The sequence below is a fragment of the Oryzias latipes genome, chromosome 13 (genome assembly GCF_002234675.1).
Source record: "Oryzias latipes chromosome 13, ASM223467v1".
NCBI lineage: Eukaryota > Metazoa > Chordata > Actinopteri > Beloniformes > Adrianichthyidae > Oryzias > Oryzias latipes.
Window position 1 is genome coordinate 7,220,782 of NC_019871.2, and position 13,203 is coordinate 7,233,984.

Genomic DNA, 13,203 nt, shown 5'->3' on the forward strand with positions numbered 1-13,203 from the left:
CCAGCTCCAGGCCATCAGATTAACCTCATCAATAATAGGTTAAAGTCAAATTCACAGAGGTGACGGTCATCATAGTCTTTAATGGTTATGTGTGTAAGGGGGCTCGTATGAAGCAAAAGGCAAAGAAATAGTGAGAAAATCCTTTTAAGAGAGCAAGAGCTGGTTTTGCTTTAGGGCAAAACTGAGAAAAAATAAAAATAAAAAACTTCAAAGCCAAATTTCAGTAAACATTTATTTACAAAGCAAAAAGCGTGACACAGAGTAAACTCAAACTGAATATAAAAACTTGTGATAACATGATAAAATACATTACCGTACACAATGTATACCTCATGGAAGGTGTTAAATAAACTCTGTTTTTTGGGAGTGCAGAGGGGCCGCAGGTCAAAGGGATTATTGCATTTCACGTCATGTTTAAGGCAAAAAACAAGACACAAGAAGGAGATGGAAACGCCTGGGGTAACAATAAAGGAATATTACTTGTCTGTTCATTACAGGGCACACAGTCACATAAACAGCGACCAAAGATGAAGCACGGGAAAAAGAGAACTCTCTGTTAAATAAAAAAGTAATGTAACAATTTTACAAAGAAGATTGGTCCATTCAGCTTTCATTTAAGAACACATTTATTAGATAGATATATATATTTATATGTATATATATATTTATACGTCTGTGAGTGTTGCCTAATGAAAGAGTCCCTGCAGTTGTCTGATGAAGAGTGTCCCATGATGTGCAGTGCACCAAAACAATTTGTCGTCTTTGGTGCCTGGTGCGCTGAGCCGGAGTGAGTCCTTCACAACCTGAGTCCTCTCCCTTTAGTCCTACCGCCCGAGGTATCCGTCTGACGCCGCTGCTTCTCAGTATGGGTAATGTTTCTGCTTCTTCCCAGCGAAACACGACAGCCAGGTGCAGATCAGCATGGCGGCGGCGGCGCCAGCCCCCGTGCAGTAGTACGCCCAGCCGATCTGACAGGAGCCTACAGAGTGAAGCAAACATTAGAGACTGCATCTTTCCAACGGTAACTGTCAAACTAATTAAAGAAAAAAAACTTCATTTGGCTTCTGTTTGTACAGACAGTTTTTTAATAGACCTGTGTAGAAAAATGTTTACAACTATTCTAACACAATTCTATGAAGGGACACAGCAGCAATAAAGGAGTAAAAGAAGAAAGGACAACATAGCTAAAAGAAAAGTGTAGTTTGATTAGTTTACTTTTACAAAGCCATCCATCCATACATCCACCCATCCATTTTCAGAACCTGCCAAATCCCTTTCGGGGTCAAAGGGGTGCTGCAGCCAATCCTGTTACTGTTGGGTGAAGGCGGGGTACACCTATTGACTGTATATGAACCTAACTGAGTGACCCCTCCCCCTTTGCATTCCAAACAGGAAGTATCAGCTCATTCCAAGAAGTCAAAATCCCATAGTCTTCTATTGAGAAACAAACAGCTTGTGTTTCAAGTCACGGGGGGATTTCCAACAAGCTCCCACCTGATTGCCCAGAATGGATTTCATAGAAATAATGACTGCTTTCACAAAACACCCACAAAGAGCAGAAAACTGATTTCTTCCATTAGTCGCATGATGATCATTTACTGATGAGCCGTTTATCCTCCTCATTACACCATCTTCACTAATGACTCATTATCCAACATTTATGTGATTCATAGCTCTTCAGTTTACTTACTTGAGATGCACAAATCTTAATTGTTTACAACTGTTGGGTTGCTTTTCACTCATTGATAAAGCAGAAATAGTCCATCTGCAGTCAAGTTGACACTGAAGCACAACAGGGTTCGCTTGCAAGTGAACCAAGACTTTTGTTCACGTTGTGCTTGTTGGTCTGCAGTTGAGTTCAAAATAGCTTTCACTTCTGCCAAACGAAACGAGCTATCGGATGAAACAAACCCTGGTGAGGGCCAATCAGGTCAGGGTGAAAAGCAGCCCAAGTGTGCCAGGAGAGTACTGTGCTGCATCTTTGATGTTGCTTTGACATTAACAAGCTGGTGTTAAGCAGCAAGAATCAGGTCGGCTGATTAACATTTTTGCACGACTCACTGTTACCCTCACCCTCCTGCTTGTGAAAAATGTTAAAGCAAATAAAAAGAACCCAGTTTAAGCTTATTTCTGAACAGGCCAGCATGAGTCAGAGTCTAAGAAATTCTTTTAAAAGCACAAAGTTCGATTAAATATGTTAACTGAACTCTACAATCCTAACTGGTAATTGCAAGTGTGCCAAAAAAATATCTGATTATAGTTTTCGGGAGATGCTTTAATGAGATGTGAGAATATCAGAGTGGAGCGTTGTTGGACTTTTAATTAGGAGGTGAATAGAAGAAGGGAGGGGAGGAGTCGCATGAGCTCTGTGTTGACGAAACCTTATTTGGCAGTCAGAACTGAAAATCGCAGCTTCTCTGACTGTTATTTCATTGCAAAAACACCAAGACTCAGTGTTTAAAATTCAAATTGAGCTTGAATGCAGCATATTTGCTAAGAAGTGACTTTCAACATACACACAACAAAATTGACTCTCCTTGTCTAGTAAAAGACAGAGTCCAGAAATCATTTTAGTGAAATTCTATTTGAGACTTGAGCTAACAAGACTGATGGGACACAGAAATAACCAGTCTTCAACACAAAGATTTAATTAGCTGGTTTTACTGAACAGTAATGCTCAAAGAAGAGCCAGTTCTTTCAAGGAGAATAGTGCTAAAAATGTAAAGTGGATTTCCAACATGATCACTTCGGATGACATGCTCTCAAATTTCTGTGATTATAAAATTAGGAACCTAATGCCTTCAGAATTGCATTCATTTGAGTAACACGGAGGTGGTTTGTATTTATAGCATGGACATTTTGGCAGCTTCAATCCTGAACCTGAATTCACAAGGCAGAAACAAGAGCTCAGACTTGTCTTTATTTATTAAAAGTCCACCTTTTTGCGTGAATTTCCACATTCCCATGTTCCCCTACAAATAACTGACAAGTGTTTGTCTTGTGTAATAAGCCTGGTGTTCGTTAACCTTTGACCCGTCTCCTCTAAGTAAAAAAACACAAGGGCAGCTGGATATAATCCCCAATAGTTTGCAAAACTGTGACCGCATTAAATCTGTTGATTAGTGTTCCCAGAAATTACTCTTTATTTGTGTACAAAAACAGTACTGGTCATCACGGAACATGGAGAATTCCCAGTTGCAGACCTTAATGTATTCTAGTCAGGGTTGAGCATCCAAGCTTTAAAATCCCTCTGATGTGCATCACATTCAGTTACCAATCTGTACTTTTCTACATCTGACTGGTTAAGTCCTTGATGCATTCAGGGAGGAATTTGTTTTTGTTTTTTTCAATTTCAAACAATTCAAGTCAGAAAAAAAACAGTTGGAAGTAAACAGGTCTAAGTCATCCCTAGTTTTGGCCAACAAGTGAATTTCCTTACCGCGAAGGGGGGTCTAAGGGCAGGGATGCCAGTATAGCTTAGTCAGTTTGTTAGTTCATTTTAGTATTTTCCTATTGAACTCTTTGTATTCATGATCCTTTTGAGTTCATGTTTTACTTCGAAGCCCATCGAGACGACTGTTGTTGTGATTTTGGGCTATACAAATAAAATTGAATTGAATTGAATTGAATTATCTGCCTTAAAGTCCAACCTGAATTTATAACACAACTAAATATTTATTACACTTTAAATAAAACCTCAACAAAAGTTGATGAAAATGGTAAATCTGCAGCTTATTCTTCTTCTTTGCCCTTTGGCAAATTGCAATTTATCCATCCATTTAACCATATTCTACGCATCCTCCTTGTTCACATTAACCACCCTCAAGTCCTCCTTGACAACATCCATTAACCTCCTCTTTGGTTTTCCTCTAGCATCTTCCCGGGAGCTCCAACCACCAACATAATCACTGTACCTCCTCTCAACATGTCCAAACAATCTGCTTTCCTGTATTTATCTCTAAAACATCTAACATGGGCTGTTCTTCAGATTAATTCAGTCTTCAACATCTTCAGCTCTGTTACCTCCAGCTCTGCCATCGTCTCCAAAACAACAGCATGGCTGCTCTCACCAGTTTTCTACACCTTTTCTTTCATTCTTGATGACACCTTTAAGTCAGACATCACACCTGAAACCTTCCTCCACCCATCCCAATCTGTCTGCACACACCTCTTCTCCTCATTCCCACACTCTCTCTTGCTCTGAACTGTTGACCCTAAGTACTGAAAATCCTCCATCTTCTCCCTGTAACCCCACCGTTCCACCTGAGCCCTACTCTTTTACTCACAGATACTGTCTTGCTGCTGACCTTCATTCCTCTCCTTTCCGCAACAAATCTTTAGATGTTTCTTCATCTGCTCCCTGCTCTTACTACACATCATAATATCATCAGCAAACAGGGAAAATGCTATTCTACAAAAAAGATCAGATAGAAGTAAAAAAAGAGGAAACTGTAAAGCCCAATGACTTGTAAGGTGAAGCACTAACTAAATTAACCATCTCCTCACTCATGTTGTCATGTTTTTAACCTTTTCTTTTTCTTTTCCAGGACACAGCTCAACCTGTTTATCAATTAACTGTGTTCCTTAGTATTTTTGCTTATGCCTCATTCCTGTTATTTTTTCCTTAGACATGCTTTGGATGTAGTGTTATAGTTACACTGTTCTAAACTTTGTTTGATGTCAGATTTCTAGTTCACTAAGTATGACTGCAATCGATTTTTTTTAAATCCCTTTGCTTCCAAAGATTTAAAAACATTTCCAGACTATGATTGTTTGGTGTGTAATTAATCGACTTAATCGATGAATCAATTTATATTTCTATGATCCAAGCAGATCGATCTGTCTGAGGCAAGTTTTTAATCAAATCAACCTATATCATTATAAAATTGTTTCAAAATGAGCACATTGATTATATTGACAGTATGTTACAGCCTTTTTGAAACACCGTGTTAGAATCTGGTTTAAAAGTAATCTTCAATGTCATGAAGTTCAGACACTTTATTCCTGTAACCAGGATAAAAGAATTAGGGCAGTTCAGTTTCCAGGCTAAAATAACCTGGTTATTTCGGCATGTAAATGATGTAACTGAATTTCTTTTCAGCTTCCTTCAAAAGGGCATTTGCATGACAAAGGCTGCTGACATTCAACACTCAGAAAAGAGCAGCTGGATGAAAGGTATGATGATGCCCCTTTGTGGTAGTAGAGCTGTAGAAACTTGATTACAGCTCCTTCTGATATGCTTAGAGATATGTGACTTGTGTACGGTCTTTGTACCATTTGGAATATAATAAAGTGTTGCATTATCACAACTACATCAGATATCTAATCAAAATATCAGCAAATTGGCTTTTGATGTGTTCTCACAGCTATATAGATAACAAACTAAATGGTCTTTGGTTTAAGGTTTAAAAATCACAACTCTAAAGCAACGTACACACCGCCCTTGGCAACGCACGTTTAAGTGGCCACTTACTATAAGAAGCCTATGTAAATGTGCGTTTCCAGCTTCTGTGTTCAAAACTTGCGTTTACGTGTAGCCTCCAACATTTTCACACGGGCTCAAATCGGGGGACCCAGATTTGGAAATGACGTATGGAGCAGGTGATGTAACTTGCAAAGCTGGTTTATCTGGTGAACCCAGACAAGATGACATGCCTGACGATGTCTGTGTTTGTTTTTTCAAATAAAAATAAACCAAGGCCACTCTCCTGACATGATGGTAATCCATATTAGATAATGCAAGGACGTTAGCAATGAACTTAACCTTTTCCATTTTGTGCCCAATTTGCGGTATTTGCACCGATTCAACATTTCACACCAAGTCTCTTCCAAATGTAGGTGGTGGACATGTGCTAGTAAACTGTGGAAAAAGAAGAAGAAGAAGAAGCTCAAACCTGCCTATCCAGGGTTAACACCATGGACTAAACATGTGTTCTTGATCTAGCGCCAAATGCCCGGTGTGTATGCTGCTTTATGTAGTTTTCACGTTGGAACATTTGTTCTGCAACATGGCTTTTGACCCTTTGGTTTATATTAACTGCAAGAAAACTCCACAACTGTAAAGTGTTACATTTTAGTGCAAGGTTAATATGTAACGCTTCAGAATCCGTTGGAATTACGTTAATTGCGCAAACAGTTGAAAAGTTGTGGTAAATCAAAGAACATCAACAGTAGAGCTAAAGCTACAGTGTTAAAAAGGGTTAAGGCAGGACTGAAGTATCAACTTTATTCTGTTGTAAACCAAAGGAACAGACAAACTCTTGTTTCCGTTTGATTGCTGGGGTTCACTCTTGGAAACACAGACAAATTATCGAGCAGACCATAGCGGTTGAGGGATTTAAGCAAAGTGAGCAATGTATTACATACTATAAGGATAGGACAATAAAAACAGCAAATACAGTGATCCCTCGTTTATTGTGGGAGCTAAAAAGAACCTGCAACAGGTGGAATCTGCAAATTAGTTAGCCTTTTTTGTTGTTGCAATTTCAATTATTATCATGGATATTTTAAGGCTGTATAACTTCACTAGACACTTTATCCACTTTTCTTAGACAGAAAGGAACATTTTCACACTTTTTTCTCGCTTAAAGATTTCTAGTTAAAACCTTTGTAGAAAAAAGTTTTCAGAGTTGCACAGCTAGCAATAAAAGGCTGATGCAAAATGCAAACTGAATGCTTCTGTGGAGTGCAGGAGACACAGCACAAAGAAGATTGATTGACAGTGGTCTAAAGCAAATCAGAATGTAGAACACAATGTGCTGGAATACAAAGACATGATGGACAACAAGAGACAACAAGATGAAAGCCCCTATAAACCTATGATAGTTTTTAGCTGTTTTTCTCCTCCCTCTTCCTTTTCCTTCCTGGTCAGTGCTTGTTTCAGTAAATATTAAAAAAAAAACATCTGTTACAACATAAATTTCACAGACAATGATATTGATATTGTCAGTAATGGTAAAGTCATTGTCAGCTGTTTTTTCTTAAAGAGAAGCTGCCAAGTGTCAGAATTTCACCCTTGGATGTAACACTTTAAAATGTTACATCCATTTCATATATCTAAAACATGAAATTTAATACATAAAAGTAATTTAAAATAAACAAAAATAAGTGGGGGATCTGTTTGCTCTGTTTGCTCAGTTGTTGGAGAGGACAGGTTAAAAAAAAAAAAAAAGTTGCCAAATAGGAAAGTATAAATTTTCCTTCTCAGACAATGATTGCATAGATCTATGAAGGTCATCCTCACTTTAATATCACACAAAATTGCACATTTTACAAATATAATATTTATTTAAACAAAACCAGCAAAACAAATGTTTCACCCTTTAAAACATGGCATGCATGGCATGTAATAAGCCACTGTTCCCACCTAACATCAATTATCTGGGGCTAAACTCATTTTTTTCTGCTGCTGCTGGACTTGTTTGCATTCTCCCATAGTGAGCAATTCATATTGTGTAATTATATATAATTGGGTTAGTTTTCGTGATTTGCTGTAATGCCTCTTGCACCCTGGTCCGTTGGGATTATTTGACTGCAAGGGTTTTTATAATGGATACATTTCTGCCATCCTGTGACAGGACAAGCTGTGTTTGAATTCCTTTCCTCTTCAAGTGAGCATGAATTGGTTGAGCAAGTGTTTGGAAGTTACTGGAATTCAGCTGGGGATCAATTTTAGATGGTGGAAATTCATTCTGCCAATTGAGAAAGACTTTTATTTTTTGTGTGAGGCTTTTTTACTTTTTAATTTTAGCATTCAGACTCTGGCTGGAACTGGAAGAACAGAGAATGTGAAATCATGTAATCATCGTATGTGGTGGTCCCATCCAGGTTAATCTGCTTTTTATAGTCAACATTTTTAGTTTATACAAATTATTTTTTAGAAGCTGGTTGTAGATACTCACAATTTGAACACAAAGATGTTTCTGTAATATTTGTGGGAACTCTGTATTAAGATAATTGTTTTTATTAAAAACCTTGTCTTTAAAAGGCCATATCTTTAATACCTTCATAAAAAACAATTGTTTCCCATTTTTAAAAACATTTTGCCATGTTTTTGTCTGATCAAAGTCTGAGCTTTTTGAAAGTGTTTCCTGTCCCTTGTTTGGTATTATGCCTCATGAATTTCACCTGCGTCTGAGAGTATATATGCACCTGCATCACAATCAGTGCTTGCTATATAGTTGTTTGCTTAGCATTCATGACATTTGTGTCCAGCTTTGTCTTGTTCGTGGTTTGCAGTCTGCCTGCTTGTGTTCTGACCTTGTTTCTATTTCTGACCTGCGTTTCTGGATTTGGTGATTCTGGCCGGATTTAGTTTTATTTATTTTTTTTAAATTCAGCCTTAAAGACAGACTCAAATCATCATCCATTGGTCTATTTTAAAAGCGTTCCCAGTGGTCTTCAATTGTAATGATGCTTTATTTATTTATTTATTTATTTTTTGCCAGAAAAAAATAAATACTGTGCCGTTTCCTAGGACAGAGTTTCTGCAGAGCAGCAGGAGTTCACAAGAAAAGAAATCTAACATTATAAGTGCAAAAAAATGTATTGGAGCTATCCAGCCTTACCATTTTGAGAGGATGTGGATCGATTTGTCTGCAAGTATATGTATCAGAATGTCATGAATGCAATTGGGTGGCTTGCAGCAGATTGTAGCTTTTACGTAACTACTTCAAATGTCATTTTTTTAGTCCACGTCTGATTCAAAACAATGATGATATTGACATACTCAGAAATGTAATCTTAAACTTAGTTTTCCTAATATGTGTCTTTCATGATCAGACCCCCCCCCCCCACACACACACACCAAAAACACTATTTTCATTGGAGTTCGCCTTTAAAGGAGGAGAAATGTCTTGGTTTCAGTCCTATCAAGGAAATCCTCAACAACCAAAAGGAGTTCTTATGTTGGATTTGATTTATTTATTCATGTCAAGTATTAATTGTAGTCAATACAATAAAAGAGAAATCCCACAAATTTATCAAACTGATTACAGAAATGATGAAATGCATAGTTTAAAAAAAGACAAAAACTGAGATGCCCCTGAGTCACATTTGCTTAATTAAATATAGTGATCATTAACTAAGGTCAAGTACAGCTTGCTTTATTTATTTAATGCTCAGGTACCTGCAGCAACATGAGCCCGCCTTCAGAAACGAATAACATCCAGAGCTGAAGAATTAATTTTTGTTTTCCTGGTTCTGCCTCACTCCCTCTTGGTCACCTTTGCTTTGTCTCCTTTAGTGTCTCCTAAAAATTGGGAGATCTCTGCAGGTTTTTTTTAATCTAAAATTTCACTTCTACAAATGTCTGGATCTTCTTAAATACTGTTAACAATAATTCAGGGTTTTTAGGCTGCCCAGATTAGAACCATCATGTGTTCTGTTTACAATCAAATGTCCTTCATGTTTACTTTGTTTTCACCCAAATAAATACAAATAACAGCACTATAATTCACTTTAAATAATGTTCAGTAAATAAGAACTCATCCTTTTGTTCCTCTAACAGTTTAGAGAGAAGTATTTCTCTTTGTTTGTGCATCTGCACAATTTTCCTTCAGTCAGTGCAATAAATGTGTTATTTTAAACTAAAAATGTCAACACAGGCTAGATAACATTTTGGAACAAAAAAACATCCATGTTGAGGAGAAATTTAATGTTTTACTTTTGAAATATCTAAAAACCAAATATTTGTTTCTCTTTCATTGCTGATTTAAAGAGAATTATTTAAAAAAAAATCCATTAATTTTTGGGTCGTTTTAATAAACTGAGCAGCTGCAGCATGGAGACTCGCCTACTCTCTCAGTGTCAGATAAAGCAGCATATTGCAGGCAGTGAGATAGTCCTGATAATGCCAGCTTCATACAGAGCACACATCCAGCTCCTAGGTATTCTCAGCACATATTTATTGCTATCCTGCGCTCGTCAGCTACCAGAGGATCGGTTCACTTTTATCATGCATTTTAAAAGCCAAGAAATCCTGGTTCTGTCTTTAGTGACAGCAGCAGAGATTGGTGTCTGTTTTTCAGAGGAAGGTGTCAGGTGCTGCTTTATTGTTGCCTTCATCTCTGGGAGCAAAACATCCAAACAAACTCAAAAGAATCCACGTGTGATGAAACCTTACCCAGCTTGAACTGGTCTGAGCTGTTGTTGCAGGTCTGCCGTACTTCCTCGCTGTCCCATCCCAGGGGATACAGCGCGCAGCCCGAACCAATGAGCAGACCTGAGGATGAGATGAAAGGAGGCGTTCAGGGAACCGCAGCAATAACAGAGGGCCGGGCAACTTCATAAAAAAAAAAGCTAGAGGCCGATGAGACACGTTCTGTGAGCGAAGACAAACGATTTTAATGAAGCTCCTTGAGGATGGTTGGAATTGCTTTTATTATTTCATAATCTTTCAAAATCTTTTGATAGTGTGAATAAAAATGCAAAGCAGCATGCTGCCTTTTCTCTTTCTTTTCATTGTTTATTCTTTACACCTACTTTCCCAAATAAAAGAAAAATAGTTTTTTAATCACAATTTTTATAGACCCACCCTGATGAAAATGATGTGTTTGGTGTTGACATACATAAAAAAAAGTAAGCTTGACTATTTCTTTATTCATATTGTTGTGAATCAGAAGCAGCCATAAAAGGAAATTGAAAAGGATCACATTTGTGAGGTAGAAAATACAATGGGCACGCCACAAGCTCCATTCCGATGCGTTCACTTGCAGATGACTAGATCCAAGTACGTCTTCGTTTTCCTCGTCTGAGCTGGTATGCGGCTCAAAACTGTGAAGCTGGATAGCTCCGATATTGCTCGCCATTTTCGTTGCACTGGTAATGTTAGGTTGGGGGTGTGAAATCGCCTGTCCGTCCTGGGGGAGGATCCCTCCTTCATGTGGGCACCCCTGAAGTTTCTTCGTTTTTTCCAGAATCCGTTTTTTTTAGGAGTTTTTCCTACCGCGAAGGAGGGTCTAAGGGCAGGGATGTCCAGTTTAGCTTAGTCAGTTTGTTAGTTCAATTTAGTATTTTCCTATTGAATTCTATGTCTTCATGATCCTTTTGATTTTATCTTTAACTTTTTCAATTACCTATACAAAGCCCATTGAGACGATTGTTGTTGAGAATTTGGGATATATAAATAAAATTGAATTGAAAGGCTGAAAGCTAGTGGGAGACTAGCTCTGTAAACAGAGAGCTCTCAGCAACAGGGTGAGGAAGGAGGGGTGGGATTGCTCTGCACCAACGGTCCTGCCCACAACTCCAAAGTTCTAATCAACTACTACTGCTCTGCTGGTCCTAGACTATGACTGTTCTTATTATTTTTTGCCAAAAACTGTATATTTATATTCAAATGGGGCACTGGAAACACTTTTAAAATAGATCAAAAGATGCTCGGAGTGGAACTCAATTCTGCCTTAATTAGAAACAAACCTGTGCGTAAAAACAAGGCTGCTCACTGTACCACAGCACCTCCTGCAACAACAAGGCCTCCATGCAGCTCATAAAACTCCTCCAAATGAGCTGCAAACAGTATGCAAATGGCTAAGCAATTTCTCACGCGGGCATCACATATTTCAGTAAGCAATAATTGCTGAAAAACTCTGGCAATTCCTCGAGGGACTGCTTTATGTCAGTGATTAAAGGGACTTATAGTTTTTCTTAAAGCTGCTCACAGAGACAAGAGTAAAATCTCGTCAAGGCCATTACATTAAGGATTAATATACTCGATGTTTGCCCATAGCCAGGTCTTGACAAGTTATTCTTTGCATGTCAAGCAAGGACTTTTTTTTTTTAAATACCCTGTGGGGGCCCCTTGTAGGTGGCTCCGCCATCACATTAGCTTAATCCCCTCTGATGCGTCTGCCTTGCTATCAGTTTTTGGAAGTGAGGATGGCAGCAGAGCCTTTTCCTTCCAAGGTGATTAGGCCTGCCATCCAGGGCTGCCTCATTACATCTGCAACTGATAACGAGCGGGAATTAATCCACATGCTAATGGAGACTGGCTGGACAAACAGACTAACATCTGAGGTGGGAAAAGAGAAGAAGAAGAAGAAAAAAAAAGACATCTGTGTTTCTGCTGCCGAAGCCAGAAGGACGGCGACCGGTTTCCATCTCGCTAGTGCAGTTCTGTGGTGCTGCTGGTGGGAAAAATCAATTCGGTGAAACTCCGGCATGCTGATGAGTGCGAGGGGAAGCAAAAAAGCAAGCTCTGGCCAAGTTTGTGTAATTCCAGCTGAGGATCAGAGGGCATCCAGGGATTCTTCTTAATATGTGTGAAGACAGCCATTGCTCCCACACACCCTTAAGAGAATTTCAGATGAGTCTCTGCATCAGACCTAGAAAAATTACTAAAGGAAGCAACACAGCTGAAGAGGAACACGTAGACAATAAAAGCCCTCATTTAACAAAAAAAAAAGGCTGCTCTGATTAACTTCAAAACCTATCATTCAGCGAAAATGCAGAAAAAAAGGCCCATTTGTATTTAATAAGTTTCTTCCAGAGTTTTATCAAATGTGCTTATATTCACATTAGTAACTGTAAAGACTGTAATGCAGAGCCAGCATCATAATGTATTCCTCATTAATATTAAACTAAAATCTAAAATTCTCTTTTAAGTGCAAAGCTGAGATACAGCGGTAGAAAATTAAAATGGAATTTCTTCGCAGCAGAATGAGGGGAGCGAGAAAAATAAGTGGCTTTGTTTTAGAAAAGATCCAGCAATGCAAGCAGCGACGGCAGAACATTTTCATTTGGTAAAGTCAAGATTTAGAGAGCCCCAGCCCTCCCGCCTGAACAGCTTGAGGGGGTGTAAATGCATCTGAATAAATCCACTGAAAAAAATCGCCACCATCAGGTGTAAGAGGAACCGGAGACAAGTGATGGAGACTTCACCGTTAAGTTTTCCCCCAAAATAACAAAAAACTGTGATTTATTTTGTGCAAATGCAAAAAAGCGAAAAAACACTGCAAAGATTTTACTTTGAAAAGTCTCGTTTCAGTCAGAAAAATCAGCGAAAGCGCCCACATTTCACTGTAACACTGTTAGGTAAGTTGTTGCGTAACACAAACGGTTGTGGCGGCAAATGAATGAAAATATAACGCGTCGCTGAGTTGCAGTTTGCTTCAAACAGGGTTTCTCTTCAGGGCTTTTTATCTATTTGATGAATTTAAATTTTTTTCCTCCTCCCAGGATAGTTAATTCCATTCAATCCCATCC

At 38.4% G+C, this 13,203-nt stretch overlaps 1 protein-coding gene across 1 annotated transcript in view; it reads right to left on the reverse strand.

The window, feature by feature from the left end:
- Positions 1-213: 213 nt before the first annotated feature.
- Positions 214-13,203, reverse strand: part of lhfpl6 (LHFPL tetraspan subfamily member 6) — a 60,982-nt gene continuing 47,992 nt past the window's right edge. The window contains exons 3-4 of the mRNA XM_004075289.4: positions 10,124-10,222; positions 214-979 (exon numbers count right to left, since the gene is read on the reverse strand). Of these exons, the coding sequence (XP_004075337.1) occupies positions 861-979; positions 10,124-10,222 (218 nt within the window). The 3' untranslated portion in view covers positions 214-860. The remainder of the gene's footprint in view (positions 980-10,123; positions 10,223-13,203) is intronic.